At 49.3% G+C, this 22,456-nt stretch overlaps 2 protein-coding genes across 2 annotated transcripts; both read left to right on the top strand.

Annotated features, from left to right (window-relative positions):
• Positions 1–13,799: 13,799 nt before the first annotated feature.
• On the top strand, positions 13,800–15,482 carry LOC144157832 (uncharacterized). The gene has a single exon (XM_077688569.1). The coding sequence runs from the start codon at positions 14,192–14,194 to the stop codon at positions 15,185–15,187; it is 996 nt and encodes a 331-aa protein (XP_077544695.1). The 5' UTR covers positions 13,800–14,191; the 3' UTR covers positions 15,188–15,482.
• A 5,049-nt stretch (positions 15,483–20,531) lies between these two features.
• On the top strand, positions 20,532–22,171 carry LOC144157831 (transcription factor glial cells missing 2-like). Its single transcript, XM_077688568.1, has one exon. It carries the CDS (start codon positions 20,880–20,882, stop codon positions 21,867–21,869), a length of 990 nt encoding a protein of 329 aa, XP_077544694.1. The 5' UTR covers positions 20,532–20,879; the 3' UTR covers positions 21,870–22,171.
• Positions 22,172–22,456: the final 285 nt, after the last annotated feature.

Genomic DNA, 22,456 nt, shown 5'->3' with positions numbered 1-22,456 from the left:
TTATGTGGGACGTTGGTCAGTAGAAGAGTGAGTATACCCGGCTGGACAGCTTTTGGTGTAGTGGGTAAGTTCAGTTTGTAAGAGCCCGAGTGTGGTACCAGTTGAAACCAAAACCGACTAGCTGGTTCCAGTTAAAACCAGATGTCCCACATCTGGGACCAGCGGAAACCAGAAAAAAACCAGTAGGGCATTTTCACTTGAGGTGGTAAGTGGTGGGAGGGGTTACGGTATCGTTGATGAGTTTTGCGGTAGTGTTGAAGAATGGTGCAACTGGTGCCAGTGGAAGCTGGGAGAGATGGATTGGCAAAATGAGGACATATCGGGGATGAGTACCTGACAATTCCTCGAACACCGTTTTATCGAAGGGATGTCCGTGTAATTGAAACCGTTTCATCGAACACCGTAGCAATGCCCTGAAAAAGTCCATAGGCATGTTTCTTCGGTTGTTCGAGATACGCTCCAGGGCCGCTTCTTTGGCTAGCACAGCCTTTCTCTGCTTGGGCGGCTGCTGGCTACGGAGCAGTGCTTCCAGGCGGTCATCCGTAGATTTTTGCTTTTGTTGTAGGTGGCTGATGAACCGCCAAACACCAGGATGCGAGACTCCAACAACTTTTGAAAACCAGCTGTACCGGCTCTCTACGGAATTATTTCTACGGGGCAATGCTTGTTCCGATAAGGGCTGCCCCGACCAGAAGGCATGGGGAAACCGGGGTGGCGCGCGGATCACGAGTCCACCGGGCGGCTGGCGTGGCTTTCCGACGACGTAATTCTTTTCGAACTAGTATACCAGCTGCCATGCGGCTGGCGACAATTCCTCCTTCAGCTCGCCGAGCCCCTGCGAGACAGCTAGTTTTTAGCAAGGGATGAAGCAACCCGAACCAGTTGACATACCCGTCGAATTCTGTGGGGTGGCAGAAAAGCCGAAGCGCAGAGCTGTCTGATGGAGGCCGAAAAGTTGGTGTCACTTCCATGAAGTGTCTTTAGGCCAGGTTTTTGCACGTGTCTGTAAACATTTTGCGATAAATGAAAAAAAAAAGCAACCGTGGAGCACACTGTTATGAAACAAGGTGCGCAGTGCACTGATTGACCACCACCCTTGTGCTGTCCGGACAGTGGTTATGTTCTTGCATTCTGCGTACTTGTTGGTCGTCTTGCTCTTCTGGAATGGTTACCACGGGGCCTCTTCATCGGACGTAGCGCTCACACTTCCAATACACTCTGCAGTTTACCCATTTGTCGACAATGTATGCGTAACCGTCGAGACAGGGTTTTGGCTTCCAACTTGCGGTTGTTGTCAATGCCATTTTTGTTGCCGTTCTGAAATGCCGTTAGCCGAAGCGCTTATATACATGCCAGTATCTTGCGAACTCACCAAAGCCCGTCCACGTGCCAAAGCGCTTGGTCTCAGGCTTGAATAAGCAAATCAGTTTCTACAGCCTTAAAAGTGCGTAGTTGGCAGAGTCGAAACTACAAGGACGAAGATAGTGCCCCAGGAAAAAATATAATTTATTTATATTAAAGGAGTACTGACATGAAATTTTCATGTTACGTTTTTTTCGCTGCTATGCGTGCCTACTAGCCCACTAATAATAGAATGACAGATTAGACAGTCGAGCGCAGCGTAAACATTCATTTACGGCGGCGTTTATTCGTGCCAGTTTCGGTTTCGACAAAAAAAAAAAAAACGCCGAGCGGCCGCCATGACAGGATGTATCACATGGCGTCCCCATTCTTGCCGTATCGCTGCCTCTCTGGAAGCGCGCGCGAGCGAGCGCACGCGCGCGCCCAGACCGGCCGAGGTCTTCGCCGTCCCCACAGGCCCGGGCAGCATGACGTCAGTCCCAAAACCATGACGTGTACACACGCCCGAGCAGCGCGCGCCAACCACAGCCAGCGCGTCGGCTTCGTCACGGGAGCCCCGACGTCGGCAGTTTGGGGCAAGTAGCAGATGATGTCACGTCGGCCGGCTCTGGGCTTTCTCGTGCGGGCGAAGATTAAAATGAATTTTAAATATGTTTCGCTGAACGGTTGCTGTTGAAACTTGCTGGGAGATATCTCCTGATAAAAAGGAAGCGTTTTACATAGTTATCTCAGCTTTGAAATTTCGTGTCAGTACTCCTTTAATGCGTCTGAAACCCCTGTTACATTGTGCACAACTAAATTCGATGAAATGGCCTCGATGGAACATGCTTCTACCAACCGCGTTCGATGAAACAGTGTTCAATGCATTGTATTGTATCTGTTTGTTTTATGGCGCAAGGGCAACGATGGCCAAAGAGCGCCAATGCAATGGTTGATCATTTTGAATGATGTTGTAATAAAATGGTGCTGTAAATGTGACGATTTTAAATGAGGTTAGTGTGGGGGGTGTATACAGCCCCTCATTTAAAACAACAATAAAATTGGGGAAATGGGAATGGCAGGGTAAGAATGTAAAAAATAAATAGACACTCATAGTGTCCTCCCACTCTGAGGGGCCCCGAGGTTACACGTGGTATGATATGCGGTTTAAAAAGCCAATGTCTCCCAGGTAAGCAAAAAGGCGTTTACTTGGAATTAAGGGTTGATCAGCTAAAAACATCGAGGGATGAAGAGGAATCATGTGAGTGTAGAGTTCCCGGAAGTGCTTTTTCCTTGCCTTGTGGAAGTACCCACACTCAACTAAGACATGGCTGACGGATAGGCGATGTCCGCACCTGTCGCATTGTGGCGGTGGTTTGCCCTGCAGAAGGTGCGAGTGAGTAGCGTATGTATGACCTATTCGTAATCTGCACATGTATACTTCCGTTGTTCTGTTGTGTTTTTTCTGCGTAGTAGCTGCCTAATTGGGGTTTTATAGTGTGGAGTTTGTTATCTGTCTGAGTGTCCCAGTGTTGCTGCCAGCGTTGTCGGATTGCCTTTCGAATGAATGGTTTCCAGTCAAGATAGGGAAGCTGCTGAACGTCGACGCTGCAGCGAAGTGCTGCCGCAGCGGCGCTCTGGTCTGCGAGTTCATTACCAGGAATGCCACTGTGTCCAGGCACCCAACACACGACTATGACCTGTTTTAAAGTGTAGGCTGCCATTATCTCTTTAACTAACCTGTTCAGCACAATGTTCCTACTTGGTTTTCCATAATGCAGTGCTGTCACAACACTCAATGAGTCTGTGTATATAATGGATTGTTGTCTCTTTGTTTGTATTATGTGTTCTAGCGTAATTAATATAGCATGTGCCTCAGCCGTAAATATACTTGTGTTTCTGTTTAGTGTCCTTGTGCTGGCAAAGTTGGGACCGTGCGCAGCACATGCCACAGCAGTGGCAGTTTTGGAGGCATCTGTGTAAAAGGCAGTGTACGGGAATTTGTTTTTCAAGTGCAGGAAGTGTTGTCGGATGAGTTCTGCGGGTGAATGTGTTTTGTAAATTTCCTTGAACGACATGTCACAGGTGACAGGGCGCAGTTGCCAAGGCGGCATGAACTCAACGAAGTCAGCTTTGTAAGATTCTGATAAAATAACCCCAAGTTCCTCCGCATCCACCTTCACTCGGATAGAGAAAGGCAGAGGAAGCGACGGACGGCTCAAAAACAGCCTTTCGGACGCTTTGTTTTCAAGAATAGCATTTAGCGGATGACTATTTAAGGATGTTGCCCTTACGCAGTACAAAAGAGCCATGTATGTACGCTGGTGCTCTAAGCACCACTGATCCGTTTCTGCATAGAGGCTTTCAATAGGACTCGTCCGGAAAGCCCCGGACGCCAGGCGGAGCCCCAAGTGCAGCACTGCGTCCAGCATTTCCAGAGCTGTCTCTGAGGCAGACCCATACACCACACTTCCATAGTCTATATGTAGAAAATAAAGGTGGAATGGGTGGTTGAGACAAGCGAAGGCAGGGGGCGCGGCACGATCAGAAGATGAAGATCGGCCGCGCTCGCGTGCTCGAGCTTGAGTGTTCCGTGACCACCACGAGAACCGGACGTCTGGGTCCTGCTTTCCTTGCTTGATCCGCCATACGCTGGTGCCGTGAAACCCGAAAATCGAAGCACGAGTGAACCTGACTTTGGAAGCGCAGCGGCTGCGAGGCTCGCGAGGCCCGGAACCTTCGCGCCACTTGTTCCGGGAGGCCTTGCCCTCGGCCGCTGCCCATCATGGCTCGTGCCCAAGCCGACCCTCGTTTTTCTACGCCACCCCTTCCATTGGAACGCCTAAAGCTACGCCGCAGGCTCCTGCGAGAGAAAATCACAGGGCTCATTACGGCAATCGACGCCCTTCTCCAGGACCCGGCTCCGCACGTGACCGATGTAACCGCCAACATTTACCACTTCCACGACATGCCGAGCGAGATACGGGCCCTCGACGCTGCAATTCAAGGAAACCTGACCGGCGACAAGCTGAAGGAAGACATTGCCGTATCCCAGCATTTTGACGACAAAATGCGCTCCTTTCAAACGCGCGTGCTGCTCCACCCGCTTGGCAAAGCCGTTGTGAATTCAGCCGCTGGTGGCTATGTCCGAACCACCTGGAGGAGTGACAATCGAGAGCGCATGGGTGTTCCCAACGTACCGCAAAACACCCACTTTGTCTCTCTTCCGACGGCTCAGCCAGAGACGCGCCAACAACAGCCCGAGCACACCATGCATGACGAAAACGCAGCCAACATAAGTTCGTACATTTGGATGGCGCCTGGTGACTCAGCTGTCAACGCCACTCACGGTGATACTCCTGTAACGAAGCCGTGCACAATGAAAGCAGAGGACCTCACCCAGCGTCAAATGACTGTCCCGATCTGCCCTCAAAGTACCAGCCTCGCCGTCTTCCCCGACAGTGAGAGCATGCTGCTTTCGAGCGACAGGAATGAGGCGCAGTGTGACGACAAGGCAGACGCGTTCCTGTCGTCCTCTTCTACAGCAGATGACCGTGCCTTCACCACTTCTCGTGAGGCATATCCGCGTCCGCACCAGATCAAGGAGCTCAGTGATTATGGAGAGAGCGAGCACAGCGGGCCTCCTTGCCAGCCCAAGATATTCTCGCCCGGTGATACCACCCGCAGTATGCACCTAAATGACGCTTTTAAAGGAACGAAAACTGTTCGTTTGAAGTCACGACAGAAGGAATTGAATCGACGGCCACCTACCCGAACGAAGCTGAGGAGCCACGCCTTGCGTCACGTCATGGATAACCGCGACCGCATCCCAGCTAGACACCGAATATTTCACCGAGTCCACAGATGCCTGCCGAAATCGACTCCTTCGCAAGTTTTGAAGCTCCGGCCGGCATCCCGCTTCCGAATCTGGCGCCTCCCTCGACCGTGTCGAATACGGCACAGCGCGGAATCACCGTCAGTTCAACTAGACAGCTGGAGAGCCGGAGGTGACAGCCATACGAACACCATGAATTATGCTAGACTTCTTCTGTTTGCCCCAGCTACAGTCGTTTGGCCACCGACCAAGCAGCTCACCTTCTGGAACGCGCTCGTTATCAAGAATCACATGAAGCTACCCAAACTGATCGGATTCCCTTACGACCCCGGCGTTTACCCCAAGAACTACGGTGCGAAGCGCGTCATCCTGATGCACACGGAACATCACAGCAACTGGAGGACGCAACATCAGATGAGAATCATCGCTCAAAGTGCCGCCCGTGAGAACAGTCCGACATCAGTTATTTTCGCCTGATCACTGGGACAATATTCAGGCGCCGCATTAGAAGGCTCATCTTGAAGGCCAGTCCTTGCTCTTCTGGCCGGGGGGGAGTGTGTTGTAAATAAATGAGATGGGTACAGGCAGAGGGCGATAGCTGGGAGGAAGAAGACGAAGCTGCTCCCACTGTCTCGCTCAGAGTATGTTCCATCGCCTTACGAGAACGGGTGCTGGGTCGTGCTATCCTCCACACTATACGGGACCTGACAAGACTGTTAAAAACACGTAAAAGGCATGTTGTATCTGCACCGTATGACTGGCGGGAAAGAACTTTTAAGATGTTCATAGTCTTCATGCATTTCATTTTAAGTTGTTTAATGTGTGGGATGAATGTAAGTTTATCATCTAAAACTACTCCAAGAAACTTGTGTTCTCTTTTTACGGGTATGTCAACTCCCTTAAGTTGTATGGTTGGTTGCAGATGGATCCCACGCTTCCTGGAAAAGAGAACACAAGTGCTTTTCTGCGGATTTAGGATAAAACCATTTTTGTCTGCCCACTTGGCTAGTCTGTTCACAGCAACTTGGATCTGCCGTTCACAGATAGAGGAATTGCATGACCTGAAGCTGATGTGAACATCGTCTACATAGATTGAATAAAAAATGGTGGGTGGCAGTGCTCTCCCTAACGTATTCATTTTTACAATGAAAAGTGTGCAGCTAAGTTCTCCACCCTGGGGAACGCCATTTTCTTGTGTATACGTCCTGGATAAGGCTGCACCAACTCGTACCCGGAATGTTCTATCTGATAAGTAGCTTTCCAGTGTGTTTAACATGTTTCCACAAATGCCGAAAGATTTAAGGTCATGCAGGATGCCATACCGCCAAGTGGTGTCATAGGCCTTTTAGATGTCAAAAAATACAGATATACAGTGTTGCTTATGGGCAAAAGCTTCTTTAACATAAGATTCAACAGCTATAAGATTGTCAGTTGTTGACCTACCCAAGCGAAAGCCTGCCTGGCAGCTATCAAGGACACCATGATATTCCAAGAAATAGATAAGCCGTCTATTGATCATCTTTTCAAAGAGCTTGCTCAAGCAGCTTGTCAAAGCAATAGGGCGATAGCTTGTCACAGAAGAGGCATCTTTCCCCTCTTTCAATATAGCCAACACAATTGCCTCTTTCCAAGCATGAGGAAAGTACCCAGCACACCATATCTTGTTGTACAAGAAGAGAAGAGTATTGCGGGTATCTATGTGCAGGTGCTGAATCATTGTGTATGTTATTTTATCAGCTCCTGGCGCCGAAGCACGGCATGTGTTGAGGGCTACCATAAGTTCCTGCAGCGAAAAAAGGGAGTTATACCCATAATTAGATTTCTTGTGGTCACGAATACGCTTTCTTTCAATAGATTCTTTGTATCGCAGGAATGTCTCAGTGTAGTGGGAGGAGCTGGAAATATGTTCAAAGTGCTGTCCCAGGGTGTTTGCTTGGTCTTCAAGAGTATCGCCAGTGGTGCTGACAAGAGGTGTGACATATGTTTTCTGCCCCTGCAGTTTCCGTATCCTGTTCCAAACTTTGCGTGCATCTGTATAGGAATTTATTGATGATAGAAAAGACCTCCAACTATCTGTTTTTGCCTGACGTCGGATTCGCCGTCCCATGGCTTTTGCGCGCTTGAAGGAAATTAGGTTTTCTGTAGTAGAATACCTGCGGAGGACCCCCCAGGCCTTATTCTGAGCATTTCTGGCCTTCTTGCAATCGTCATTCCACCAGGGCCTCTGAAGATTACGTGTGGTACCGGAGGTCTGGGGAATAGAAACGCTAGCAGCATCAAGTATATGTGCTATGATGAAGAAGCACGCTTCATCAATACCTAAGTGTGTTATTGATGTGTAAGTAAGTTTAGACATCTCTTTAAACGTTGCCCTGTCGGCACCAGCTTCTTAAAACTTTTCATGTGAAGTGTAACTGTAGGGGCATTTTTCTAAATATCTGAGGGTGACTGGGAAGTGGTCGCTCCCGTAGGGATTCGTACCCACTTCCCATTCGATGGATGGAAAAAGAACGGGGGAGCCTATAGCAAGATCAATGTGTGAATATGTGTGGTGTGCTATATTGTAGTATGTCGGCTGCTTTTTGTTAAAGAGACAAGCTCCGGATGACAAGAGAAAGTTTTCTATCAACCGGCCCCGGGAATCTGTGCGTTCCGATCCCCATAGTGGGCTGTGCGCATTAAGGTCACCAACTAGTAAAAACGGTTCTGGCAGTTGATCTATAAGGGACTCAAATTCGTAACTGGACAGACGGTATTCAGGGGGAATGTACAGTGAGCAAATTGTTGTTAACTTATTGAAGATAATTGCCCGAACAGCAACCGCTTCTAGGCCGGTGCACAAATGGATAGATTGACAAGGGACAGCTTTTTGTATAACTATTGCCACACCACCAGAGCAGTGCGAGCAGCTGTCTCTGTCTTTTCTAAATACTGAGTATTGGTTTAGGAAGTTGGTATGCTTAGAGTTCAAGTGAGTCTCTTGTAAACACAGGGCAGTTGTTTGAGTTTTGTGTAGGATTTCATATATATCATCTAGGTTTTTAATTAATCCTCTACAGTTCCACTGCGTAACTATTTGTGATACCATAAATGTTTAAAGAAGATTTTGGCTGGTGAAGACTAGGGATGGATGTATCACCTACCACACTCAGGTATGATCTGGGCCAGTGACACGGGGGGCTGCTGGCTTTTTTCCCGCCCCGCCATGGAGCGCTGTTCTTTCACCGCCTTTGGTGCTGGCCGAGACGGTGTCATGTCCATGTCCTCGTCTGAGTGCTGGGACAGCGACGAGATGGAGTCCTTGCGGCCTCCGACACGGAATATGTTCGAAATGGTGGAAGGATTTCCTCCCACCATCGTTTGTTGCGTGTTGGACGCAGAGGCGGTCGAAGGACCCGCCACATCTACATACATGGCCCCCTGAGGTCTGGTAGCCGGAAGAAGGGGACCAACGGCAGAGCCGTCACTCCTGGCGTTCGTGGCCGACGCAACACTTGCGGGTGCCACAGGTGTTGTGTCAGCTGGTTGTGTCAGCCGCAGTGACAAGACGCCGCTCCGCCCCCCGGCGAGCTGCGTCGGCATACTTCGCAGAAGCAAAGGCGCTGAGCCTTTTACGCGCTTCTAGGTAAGAGATGTTCTCGCTGACTTTAAGATTGAGTATTTTCTTCTCAAGTTTGAATGTTTCACACGTCCTTGAGTATGCTGTGTGCGGGCCACTGCAGTTCGGACACTTAATCAAAGTGCTGTTGCAATTCTCTTTGGCGTGGTCGTGCTCTGAGCACTTTGCACACGTTAAACGCCCACGGCAGTTGTTAGTACTGTGCCCATAACGTTGGCACTTAAAGCACCGACGCGGGTTGGGGATATATGGTCGGACGGTACATCGAAGAAAGCCTGCATTCACAAATTCGGGTAAGGTACTGCGGTCAAAGGTGAGGACAACATGTTTGGTTTTGATTTCCTGATTTTCTCGACGCATAGTGATCCTCCTTACTGCAGTGACGCCCTGGTCGCGCAGGCCCTCGAGGATGTCAGAGTCAGTTTCATTGCAGAGATCAGATTCGGATATCACACCTTGGGATGTATTTAGCGTTGGGTGGGGAGTGACTTTGACTTTCAGGTCGCCAATGAGGGTTTGTTCAAGAAGCTTTTTTGATTGTGCCGGGTTGTTTACTTCTACAAGGATCTCTCCAGAGGTCAGTTTCTTGGCTTTGTAGTGTATTCCCACAACACGTTCAATGCACTTAGCTATTAAGAAAACGGATGTAGATGTCACTGGCTTTGTATTGTCTTCGGATGCAATGATCAAGAACCGGGGAAAGTTGTCAGGTATTTGGAACGATAGGGCAGGCAATGGGGGAAAGTTCGCTTCGGTGCGGCCCCTTTTGGGGGGCCGATCAGTGGGTTTAGAAAATTTTGAAAGAACCATGCAGCATGGAAAAAAAGCAGGGAACGGGGGTACTTCCTTCGCTCGGTTTACCCTGATGCCGAGAGAGGTCCCGGAGCTCCCTGCCTGGTAAACAGACAGGGAGCCCATCCGCCGGAGCTTGACCACGGCTCCGACAGCCACCGTTTGTGGTTTCTACCCTTCACCTTAAAACTCCTAGCCACGGTAGGATACAGCGTGAGTATGGGGGCTCGGGGTCCGCGGTATCGCCAGTACCGTCGCCAAGATTGCTCAAGGTGCCCCGTGCGGGGAAACAGTGTTCAATGAAACGGCTTCTATGAAGTGGCTTCTATGAAGTATATATATTTTAAAGCTGCCGTTGGCGTAATTGCAAACTGTAATCAAATATTTCGGCAGAACAAACGCCCCTAACTCAGGGAGAATCGTCAAAGCTCCTTGACTGGGTCTGTTTACTGAACGCTGCCGTTGATTGTGGGCATGGAGGCTCAGTTAGCCACACTGAGAGCACCCCAGCGACGGTGGGCGGCGTGTTTTTAAAATTTTCAAAATAATGTTTAGAAAAACATATACAATTGAACCTTGCACAAATACTTGTATTAAAAGGTTTTCAATACTTACATAAACGTTTCAGCAGTTACAGAAGCTGCTAGGTTTGCAGGTCACGTGACAGGGACACATATTGTAGTGTCAAGTTTCGACACTACGAACGCCACCCTTCAGATTTCAGGAAGTTTGCTGCCAAATTAAAATTATTTCCGACAATTTGTTTAGAAATTGGTTGTGGTTACCGGGATATATAAAATGCTGGCTATCATATGCGCTAGATAACATATAAACGACAAAAATTGGTGGTCTGTCCCCCTACAAGGATATCGGGGACGCTTTCTACGTGGCTATATATCATTAGTTTCGGGTTCCTCGTACGTATCTTGAACTCTAACCCAAAGCTTAATGAGTGCAGTTTCTGGAACATTCTTTCCAGGTCTAATCCACATTCCATGAACAGGGTCATGCTATCTTCAAAAACGAAGTTGCTCAAATATTTTTATTTATTTGGGTCTTTGAAATCACCCAATAACGTTTCTGAAACTATACACCTTGCGAATGTGCAACAACCCGTGCTGCAGCTCACAGCTGTTCCGCACAGTCAGCGCCCACCCACTCTCTTCGAGTGTCTTGAAAACTGTGCAGGCAAAGCAGGTTTCCTCCAATTTCGCGATAATCTATGTATTCCCCGAGCACACGATTCCTACATTTAAAATTTGACCATGCCGCCAGCTTGGCACTGTTCTTTCACCCATAGTTCAAAGCTGATGCGCACAGAAGTTGCATGCACATAGAAGTTGCAGTTCCGAGACTGAACTGCAACACCCGGAAGCCCTCAGCAGTGCGAGCGTGCCCTCATCCATAGTTTTTTGGCCATCGGCATCACCGCTTTGGCTGAACTTTTTCAGCTTCGTAAGCTGCCAATGGCACTCGATCGAATTGATGCTGAATAGAAGATGAAATTTAGCAAAAAGTACTTCAGTTTATGGTGGTGCAAACATATACCCACTATGTTCTGGGATTCCAAAGCACTGAACAACAGCCACCGCTTCCAGTGAATTTTTAGTACTATTGGTACGAGTGCAAGAGCCTCTGTACATCTTCACCAGCTCAGGTTTTGTTATCCGCAAGTGTTCGCTAGTGTCACTAGATAAGATACAGAGTTCTGTAACTGAGTCACGCAAGTGAGTCACGGCGCCCATTTAATTATCAGTGTTGCCAGATTGCCGCTAAAGCGGCCTAACCTGTAACTTCGACGAGGTCATCTGTAAACAACACTGCCGAGGACGCAGCAACACGGCGTTTTCAGAAACACTTGTGCAGCTGAAATGCTGCGAACCGCGCTATCTTTGATTTATATTCGGAACGCCACCAATCGCACGCAGCCCCAGAGCAAGGAGGACAGGCTTAGACTGCCACAGCTGACCGACAGAAAACGCACAAACAACAAAATGGCGGCGCACATGAACCGTCGCAGTGGAAACAAGTGTCACGTGGTGCGAACGGACCAATCATCACGGCGGCGGCACAGAACAATAGGCGAAAAGAGTGCCGATACTCTGTAACCTTATTTAGTGACACTAGTGTGGGCTTGTTACTGTGGGACACCATCCTTTGCCCATTCAGAAGGGATAAACAAGGCGTCCCGTCCATCTGTGGGTATTTGGTCGCGCTCGTCGCGGTTCAAGTTTCACAGCAGAACTTAACCAAACTCAGGATTTCTTACAACATTTCACTCTTTTCTAGCCTGCGGAAAGTTTTCTATCAGCAAAAGCTTGGATTATTTCCAATCTAATTGCAGTATCACGAGAGCCGCGTTTGGAAATAATTGATTGATTGTAGGGTTTAACACGCCGACGCAACGCAGGCGATGAGGCGCGCCGTAGTGGAGGGCTCCGGATTAATTTTGACCACCTGGGGATCTTTAACGTGCGCCGAAATCTCGTACACACGGGCGTTTTTGCTTTTCGCCTCCATCAGAAAAGCGGCCGCCGCGGCCGGGAATCGAACCCGCGACCTCGTGCTCAGCAGCGCAACGCCTTAGCCACTGAGCCACCGCGGCGGGTCGTTTGGAAATAATTCTTTTGGCAATACAAGCAGCCATACATGTATATTATAAAGCAAGAACTCCGTATTTAAACGAGTTTCATTTCATGCATAGATGATTTTGGATATTCTGTATCAAACATTGTTAATCCGATCCGCAGTTGTTTTTATGATTCGTTACTTATAATATACCGTTGAATCGTAGTGATATTAGCAATGGAAAACATGCGACATCGTAGCGAAATAAAATGTTTGTCACATTTCACCGTTTCATATACCCACCGCGTTGGCTCAGTGGCTAAGGCGCTGTGGTACTGAGCACGAGGTCGTGGGATCGATTCCCGGCCGCGGTGGCTGCTTTTCTGATGGAGACGGAAAGCAAAAACGCCCGTGTGTACGAGATTTGGGCGCACGTTAAACATCGGGGGTCAAAATTAATCCGGAGCCCTCCACCTCGGCGCCTCATCGCCTGCGTTGCGTCGGCGCGTTAAACCTTACAATCAATCAAATCACAGTCTGATACATGGGGGATAATGGTGACGACGGATATAAAAGGGCCCTAGCAACTCGAAAGCCACGTGCTATAACCATACGTTTTTAAATGGAATACATGCAACAGGGTAGCTCCGCCATAAAAAAACGTGTAGTAACTTGTAAGTAGCAACAGAAAGTTTATAAAAGCGGGGAACATTTAAATAAAATTTTTTGCACGAGATGATTGACTCTTGTAAGAAACATACGTTGAAAGAGGCATCCCGCACATAGACCGCAACATGTGTCTCGTGCTTTGATTCCACCGGGCTACTAGGTAGAAAAAAACCGCACCTTTCAATCGTAACCAAGCACATGATAACGCTCTGAAACACCTGGCAAATCCTCACGTCTCTTGGCTGTTAGTGACCTTAATTTTGTTCTCTATTACGTCCTTCCATTGACGTGGCGGATAATGGCCCGCTTTTTTTCCTCTGCAGCGCGTTCGTTATCCACAACAACGCGCTGCAAAGGAAAGAAAGAATAAAATCGCAAAAAAAGGACAAGCGCATTTGCATTTGCTGCGTCTTCGGATTCACAAAGGGCCCCCGTGTGCTCGCGATAACAATAGCTTTCTCAGTTCTTCTGGCGCCGAGTAAACAACGAAAGGTGTCAGCACCGTTGCGGAGTCTATTTAAAAGCATGTCAGAGTATACTCTGGAAGACGCTGAAGTGTGTTGGGTAAATCTTATCTGCGGCTTTATCGTGCAGCCTCGCTCATGTGATTCAGAATGGGACTGTTTGGCGGAGACCACAGCCTTAGAAAGTCGGTAATCGCTGGTCAACCAAATAAGGGAATGCACATATTATTATCAGCGCATAGGTTATTGCCCGCTCTGATGCCACACTGTTATGTAATATGCTTAATGTGCTCTTTCAGCACTCAAAATAATTCTGATGGATTCCATAAGAGATATAGAAACTGAAGACCAGCTAATTGGTTGGTATGCCCAATTGCAACCTAAGCGCAAACTGAGAACTAACATGACAGGAATATGATACCAGTGCGCACTATCAATGCGAAACTTCGTTTTCCACCCAGCCTCCAACAATCTGGCCCGTGTGCCCGCCGCCTTTGTGCACTGGTGCCAAGTGCAAACCTACCCTCACCTCTTATCAACCCCCTTAGTTAACAAGTGATATTTCCTGGTCCTAAATGATTCGTCTTCCGTCAGGCGGGCCATTGGTTGTTACTGTTTAGATAAGTGAGCCTCGCTAGCAACTCCCTTTATTTAGAAGCAGCAGCGTCTTTTCTGCCCTGCAGTCGCTTCTACACCCTGATACCTGGAAGGGCAGCTCCAACTATGCACATCCATTATTCGTTGGACTAAATTGGCAAGTTCCAAGTAGCCTCAACTGCTACAAAAAGGCGGAGTGGTACTAATCTCAGCAGTTCTGCCGGCGTGATCTCCCCGTCATCATTGTCGTGTTTGTTCGAAGACAGTTCGGAGACGACTGCGGTCGCCGGTCGACGGGCTGGGACGATGAGCGGGGCTTGTGACACTGGACCCGTCCACAGTTACGCCGACTGGGAAATCGACGACAGCGTTTTGCCTCAGGTGACCACGTTCGACGAGTACAACGAGTGGCCAGACGGCAATTGCCGCTACGTGTACCGGCCCGACTGCGTGGACGCCCAGCGCCACGCGACGGGCTGGGCCATGCGCCATACAACGGTTCGCAACAAGCACATCAATCAAAAGAAATGCGTCGGCGTTCTCGTATGCAACCTCCAGTGCGTGTTAGACACGGGACACCGCGTGTATCTGATGCCCGCTATGAGAAACGAAGCCCGCAAGAGGCAGGAAGGTGAGCCGTGCCCGAATCCTGGCTGCAGCGGGCGAATGTATTTGCAGCATTGCCGGGGCTACCACGGAATCGCGGTCCGGCACCTCTGGCGGCACACAGAATCGGCTGTGTTCTTCGAGGCTAGAGGATTCCACGACCACCCACGCCCCAAGTTGAAGGATGCGCCTAGGAACAAGCAAGCGGAGCAGACCGACACCGGAAACATTCGGCGCAGCGCAAAAGAATGGCACGAGGTTCCGCGAGATGGGCTTGTCAAAGAGCACGAGCCGGAGTGCCCGCCGCTACCGTCCTTCCAAGAGGAATTCGCACAGTTCGCTAGTTTTAGTGGACCTGTCGGAGGTGGCGCTTCGTCGTCGTGGCAATGTTTATGCCCCCCATTCGTGTGCAGTTGCGGATTCTGCCCAGGAGGGGTAGCGGGAGCGGTGGCACCGACATCGCACTACCCACAGGTTGCTAACCCAAGCACTACGGCTACCATGATGCCCCCTGCTAGCGAGATGCACAACGCGGGATTCCAAGTGATGGACCGCACTCTCACAACTGATGGTGGACCGTCGCACCCACGACACTGGAGTAGCCAGTCACAGGAGGCGGCATCTGTGGTCCCAGAACACTCTGAATCGGGTGCAAAAGACCACGTCGGGATTCCATTGAGTGACGAGGATATATAGTCACCTCAAACAGTGTCCTGTGCTACTTCGGCGGTGCTGCCGATCACGGGCGTCTTCGTCATGCCGCGCAGCATAGAATGTCATTCCGGGCGGCCATCAGGGAATCCCTTCCCGAATGCAAGGAATGCCAGCGTCAGAGGACCCAGTTTTGGAATCCGTAGGCAATGGGTACGCCGAAGAGGCGAAGCCTCTCCTATAGTGACAGCATCATTGGATCGTAACCTTTCATTCAGCATTTTTGACAACGTGCACATCGTAATAAAAGCATTAAAACAAGACTTGAGTGGTATTTGAACCTGAGATCAGTGTGCGTGTACGGCCGCTACGCGTAACTGATAGTTAGTGGAGGGAAAATATATAAGTACCATTTTGAAATGTAGAGATATCACTTGATAGTGCGCGTCGGAGTCTTTTCGCTTTCTGTTCCATGTATCAGTCCCTGCCTAGGTTTTAATCTGGATATCTGCATTTTCTTTGTCCAAGCAATAGCCCGCTCTTTTTACTTAACATATCCCTTCATCTAGCGTATCATCTGCCAAGTCCAATGGCTCCTCTGCAACAGTACACCATCAAAGTGTACCTGTACAATTATCTACGGGTACACTTTTATATTCTACCACACTTTGGTCCAATACCCGTACACGTTTTATGTGTACGGGATGTTGCCAGATGTTAGGTTTGGACGAAAGGACTAACGAACAAGAAAAAACGAATTCATTCCAACCTTTTTGACCTGTTTGAAGATGACGAAAATGCCTGCCCTTAACAAAGAAACTAAATAAAACCAATGTGTAATGTTTCTTAGATGTGATAATTAAATTTATTGCAGAATATGTGTGCTTACCCAGCGCTATTATAAGGCCTCTCGCCTTTTACTGTGGCCTATTGTTCAATTAAAAAAAAAGAGTGGTTATGCCAACTTTAAAGTCGGCCTTACTCCGTCCCGCCAACGCTCTGTTCAACAAAGTTTTGATGCCGAGATGAACAAACAAGGAATTCCTGGTTATCACCCTCGGTTTTTATCGTGCATCGCAAGCCCCTCCTCAGAGACAGGAAGCTTAAACATTGGACGCCATTACGCACTGCGGAAGTGGATTTCAAGCAAAAAGGTTGTGAACCATTGTAATGGGTGTAAACGGGTATGAAATGTTCGTCGTCGTCTCGGCGGGCTTGTCGCTTGCGCTTGCCTAGTGTCACTAGATGAGGGTACAGAGTATCGGCACTCGTTTCTCCCGTTGTTTAATACTGCCGCCATTATCAATGATCAGTTCGCATAGCGTGACCATTGTGTCCACTGCGACGGTACATATGCGCCGCCTTATTGTCGTTGACGCGTTTTAGTCGGTAAACTGTTAGGTGTGGCTTATCTTCCCCGCTCGGCGGCTGCGCGCGACTGACGTCGCTCCAAATACGCATCAAAGACAACGCCTGTGACAGAATTTCAGGCGCAGAATTGTGCCCAAAGTTACAGCAAGTTGTGTGTTCTGCCTGGCCTGGCGTGTGCGCTCGGCGTCTTGGACAATATTTGCTACTTTTAGTGACACTGGTCCAGTCTAGACTTCGAAGATAATCTGCGAATATAATATTTGCAAGGAAGGGGGTCCCATTCTTCGCGAGTGCCTTATCATCCATAATGTGGATTCGACGCTTGGTTTGTGGTTTCCTTAAACGAATTATGAGCTCTATTCTGCATGTCTGATTAGCTTGTCGCATACGCGTCGTCTTAGGCCTTGGCGCCTTGGCGTTTGTGCGGGCGGATATCGTTTTTGACCGTTTTTATTGTCACGTGAACGGAAGCAGGGGTTGTAATTACCAGCTCAGAGAGATGGAAGCAGGAAAGTCGTTGACGTGTTTGATCAAACACACATTTAATGCAGCTTTGAAAAATCCTAAAGCAAACCGCTAAATAAGTCAATTGCACACCCCCGATAACAATCAAACCTCAAATTTAATATCCCGAAATACAATTCAAATCAAAACCTAAAAGTATCTACAATAAAGTTCTACCCAATTAGTTCATATACAATGGTTACATCGAGTCCTAGTTTTTGTCCTTCCTACCACAACTCCCTAGTTGTATCCTACTACTGTGCCGCTAATGGAGTGGCCTACCCCGCTGCCGTCGGCGCTTGCGTGTCTCACCCGCTGCGTGGCCGCGACTGGGTGGTAGCCGTTCTCGTCTCGCTTCGGTGCCGGCGTTCGATGCGCGCGGTACCCCTTGGACGACGTGGGCTCCGCGCGTCCCGACTGGTTCCTTTGGTGGCCACGCCCTGGTAGCCGCTGCCGCTGGAGGTTCCAGGTAGGTCTGGGCACGAACGTAGCCTTTCCGGGGCGTTGAAACGAAGGTCGACGGAGCGTAAACGTTGGCCGCAGCTGCCTGACCGCCGCTGCTGGGTCCATGAGGACACAGGTTCGTAGTGCGCCTAGGATACCGCAGCCTATGAGAAGTCAGCCCTCTCCCGCCCAGGCCTAATAGGCATAGTCGGTGGTGCCACGTCCCCCTGGCTCGTTCCTTGAAGGTCACGTGCTTCTACCGTCTCCTGGTTTCTGGCCTCCACCTTCTGTTTGTGCGCCCCGCTTTTAACCCCTCTGGGCTCTCTCGGGGCGCACTCTCATTGGCTCCTTGCCTTTTCTTGTCCATATATGGTCATCACGCCACTGGTCTCCAGCGCCGCGTCCTCTAATTGGCTGACCAGTGCGCTGCCATATTTGGCCATGATGCCCCGGGGTTTAGGTGCTGGCGTTCGCTCATTGGTGCACTTCTGGCGCGCCGTTCAAATTGGCGTTTCTTTCTTCTTTTTTCTCTTTTCTTGGGTTTGGATGCAAACCCTCTCTGGGGGTGCAATTGACACATGACGATTACCCCGTGATTTAAGTTTTGATACCCAGCTTTCTCGCTCAAAATTACAACCTCTCGGGAACCTAGAAAAACCACATTAGGAAAATGATATTTGGCATAAGGCTAGAAGTCAACGTAAAGATTAAAACGCTGAAAGAATTTTTCAGGTTTCTGAATATGTTTTTGTGTCATTCGCTGTCAAATCTAACTCCCCATGCATTTCTATGGGATAGTTCCCATGCCTCAGGAACCCAGTCGCGCAACGTGCCCGACTTGAAACTGCGCACAAAGCAAGTATTCACCTAAAATATTAGCTGTGCAAAAGAACATTTTCACTTCGCTAAAAAACTGCAGAGTAATCACTGTTGAAAGGACTGCCATGAGCGGGAAAGCTGCACATGTTCCAAAAAACTGCTTCCTCTTGGGCGCCTATGTTCACTTGTTTCCCGCGGTTGGTGGTTGGGTAGGTGCCTTGGCCATCGATGCCCACTTGGGAGCGATGCTCAATTCTTCTGAGTTCACTGTTCACCACCACTGCTAACTTCTTTCGTCACACTTATCACCTCACACTTCACCTTTCACCTTCACTTTTCCCAGACTGGTCTGTAGCAGGGTGTCGAACCGGAATTTTTTCGGGTTCGGTTCGGGTTCGGGTTCAAGCCTTTCGGGTTCCGTTCGGGTTCAGTTCCAGAGCGCCATTCCGTTCCGGTTCGAACCGGTTCAAACTTGTTCAAACGGGTTCAAACGGGTTCGACGAAAAAAAGCAGGCGTGTTTCATCTGTTAATTTTTTGTGCTCCTTTTTCGTTTCCTTATCAAGTCGGCATATAAACAAAGTCATAATGAAAGTTTCTTGGCCCAAATATTTTGTCTTCAAACTAAAGCGACCCTGCAAAACTTTTTTCAACTTTTTTCTAAATCTTGAGTGCTTGCAGAAAGTAGTCAACCAACACATTAGATTATGGGGTCGCAATGTGCCTCAGCCAAAAACTACTGCTCTCTCCTCGTCAGATAACATAGAAACGTGCTCAAAATACTTTTCTCTCCTTCCCGGTCTTCGCGTTCTTCGACCGCTGAATGACGTCATTACAGGGGTGTAGCGGTTGTTTGCCGGCTTTCCTAAAGTTGCAGAATAGAAGGCATTTGATAGCCACTTACAAAAAGGCCACAAAAGCGGAGCAGAAACGAATGGTGTATCCGCAGCGAAGAGCAAATCACGCACTGTTGCTCTGTGCTTGCAATAGCGATAGTTATCGCAGCGCTTCTAGATGCGAAGAAGAGTGAAAGCGTTTATCGAAATATTGATTTACTCATTTACTGCTTTTTATTTATTTGTTTATTTATCTATTTATTTTTTATTTATTGCTGGGTTTAACACGCCGACGCAACGCCGACGACGAGGCCCGCCATATTGGGGGGCTCCGGATTAATTTTGACCACCTGGGAATCTTTACGCGCTCCGAAATTTCGGAAACACGGACATTTTCGCTTTTCGCTTCCATCACAAAAGCGGCCGCCACGGCCGGGAATCTAAACCGCGTCTGTGTGCTCAGCAGCGCAACGCCTTAGCCACTGAGCCACCACGGTGAGTAATTGTTAATTTTGTTAATCCTAATACTAAAAAAAGTAGAACTATTCCCCTGTGCCTACCTTGGCGTATGTGGCGCCGACTGCCAAGCATGGCAGGTGGAATTTAGAGAAATTTCCTTCTGCTGATCTTTTATCTCCTAACAGAGCTGTTAGAAAGAAACAATGGCTATAAAGACTCATTGGACGGCGTGTATAGGACGGCATTGGATCGGAAACCACCGGAGGTAGGAACACAAAGGAAAGAAAGAATAAAATCGCAAAGATGGACAAGTGCACTTGCTGCGACGACGGATTCACAAAGGCCCCCGTGTGCTGGCGATAACAAAAGCTTTATCGGTTTTTCTGGCGCCGAGCAAACAACGAAAGTTGTCAGCATCGTTGCGGGGGGTATTTAAAAGTAAGTCAGCGTATACCCTGGAAGACGCTGAAGTGTGTTGGGTAAATCTTATCTACGTCTTTCTCGCGCAGCCGCGCTCACGTGTTTGAGAAAGGGACTGTTTGGCGAAGACCACAGCCTTAGAAAGTCGGTAATCGCTGGTCAACCAAATAAGGGAATGCACAAATTATTATCGGCGCATAGGTTATTGCCCGCTTTGATGCCACACTGGTCTGTAATATGTTTAATGTGCTCTTTCAGCACTCAAAATATTTCTGATCGATTCCATGAGATGTACAAACTGAAGACCAGCTAGTTGGTTGATATGCACTATTGGAACGTAAGCGGAAACTGGGAACTAACATGACAGGAATATGATACCAGTGCGCACTATCAATGGGAAAATTCAGTTTCTAAAAAAAGTACAGATACATCCGCCCAGGCCCCAACAATCTGGCCCGTGTGCCCACCGCCTTTGTGCACTAGTCCCAAGTGCAAACCCACCCTCACCTCTTCTCAACCCCCTTACTTAACAAGTGATATTTCCTGGTCCTAAATGATTCGTCTACCGTCAGGCGTGCCATTCGTTGTTACTGTTTACATAAGTGAGCCTCGCTAGCAACTCCCTTTATTTAGTAGCAGCACCATCTGTTCTGCTCGGCAGTCGCTCCTACACCCTGACGCCAGGAAGGGCAAGCGCCAACTATGCGCATCCATTTTCCGCTGGACTGAATTGGCAAGCTCCAAGTCGCCTCAACTGCTACAAAAACGCCGGAGTGGCGGTTATCTCAGCACTTGTGACTGGGTGAACTTTCCGCCATCATCATTGTCGTGTGCGTTCGAAGACAGTTCGGAGGTGACTGCGGTTACCGGTCAACGGGGTGGGACGATGACCGAGTCCTGTGATACTGGATCCGTCCACAACCACGCTGACTGGAAAATCGAAGACAGCGTTTTGCCTCAGGTGACCACGTTCGACGAGTACAACGAGTGGCCAGACGGCAATTGCCGCTACGTGTACCGGCCCGACCACGCGGAGGCCCAGCGCCACGCAACCGGCTGGGCCATGCGCCGTGGAAGGAATCTCAAACAGCACATCTACCAGAAGAAATGCACCGGCGTTCTCGTATGCAACCTCCAGTGCGTGTTAGACACGGGACACCGCGTGTTTATGAGGCCCGGTTTCAATACCAATGTCCGCAAGAGGCAGGAAGGTGAGCCCTGCCCAAAGCTTGGCTGTCGCGGGAGAATGTATTTGCAGCATTGCCGGGGTTACGGCGGAAGCGCGGTCCGACACTTCTGGCGCCACACAGTCTCGGCGGTGTTTTTCGAGGCTAAGGGATTCCATGACCACCCGCGCCCCAACACGAAGGTTGCGCCTAGGAACAAGCGAGCGGAGCTTACTGACGCTGGAGTCTCTCAGAGCAGCGCAAAGCAACGGCGCTGGGATCCGCTAGATGGGCTTGTCAAAGAGCACAAGCCGGAGTGTAGGCCACTGCCCTCCTTCGAACAGCAATTCGCGCGGTTCATTAGTTCTAGTGGACCTGTCGGAGGGGGCGCGTCGCCGTCGTGGCAATGTTTATGCCCTCCATTCGAGTGCTGTTGCGGAATCGCTCCAAGAGGAGTATCGGTGGCATCGGCGTCGGACTACCGACAGGCTGCTAACCGAAGCACTACGGCTACCATGATGTCCCCAGCCAGTGAGATGCTCGACGCAGTAGTCCAAGTCATGGACCGTACTCTCTCAACTGATGGTGGACCGTCGCACCCAAGATACTGGGGTAGCCAGTCACAGGAGGAGGCATCTGTGGTCCCAGCACACTCTGAAACTGGTGCAATGGAGCACGTCGGGATTCCAGTGAGCGACCCGGACATATAGTCAGATAAAGCAGTGCCCTGTGGAACTTGGGCGGTGCTGCCGATCACAGGTGCCTTCGTCATGCCGCTCACTAAGCCGCGGGGCCCATGATGCAACATAGAACGGCAGTCCGTGTGGCCATCAGGGAATCCCTTCCCGAATGCAAGGAATGCCAGCATCCCAGGACCCAATTTTGTAACCAGTAGGCAATGGCTACGCCCAAGAGGCGCAGCCTTTCCTATAGTGACAGCCTCATTGGATTGTTACCTTTCATTCAGCATTTTTGACAACTTGCACATCCTAATAAACGCATTAAAATAAGACGTGAGGGGTATTTGAACCTGAGACTAGTGCGCGTGTGCGCCCTGTACGCGTACCTGATAGTTAGTCGAGGGCAAATATACAAGTACCCTTTTCCAAAGTGTGGATTTCACTTGATAGTAAGCGTCGGAGTCTTTTCGCTTTCTGTTCCATGTACCAGTCCGCGCCTAAGTTTTAATCTGGATATGGGCATCTTCTTAGCCCAAGCAAAATCCCGCTCTTCTAACTTAACCTATTGCCTCATCTAGTGTATCATCTGACAAGTCCAATGGCTCCTCTACAATAGT

The sequence above is a fragment of the Haemaphysalis longicornis genome, unplaced genomic scaffold (genome assembly GCF_048455015.1).
Source record: "Haemaphysalis longicornis isolate Haplotype H1 unplaced genomic scaffold, Haemaphysalis longicornis Haplotype H1 scaffold_10, whole genome shotgun sequence".
Lineage (NCBI taxonomy): Eukaryota > Metazoa > Arthropoda > Arachnida > Ixodida > Ixodidae > Haemaphysalis > Haemaphysalis longicornis.
The sequence above is the reverse complement of the archived record's forward strand: the minus strand, read 5'-3'. Positions and strand labels throughout refer to the sequence as shown.

Coding starts and splice junctions, on each gene's coding strand:
- LOC144157832 (XM_077688569.1), top strand. CDS start 14,192: ATGAGCGGGGCTTGTGACACTGGACCCGTCCACAGTTACGCCGACTGG.
- LOC144157831 (XM_077688568.1), top strand. CDS start 20,880: ATGACCGAGTCCTGTGATACTGGATCCGTCCACAACCACGCTGACTGG.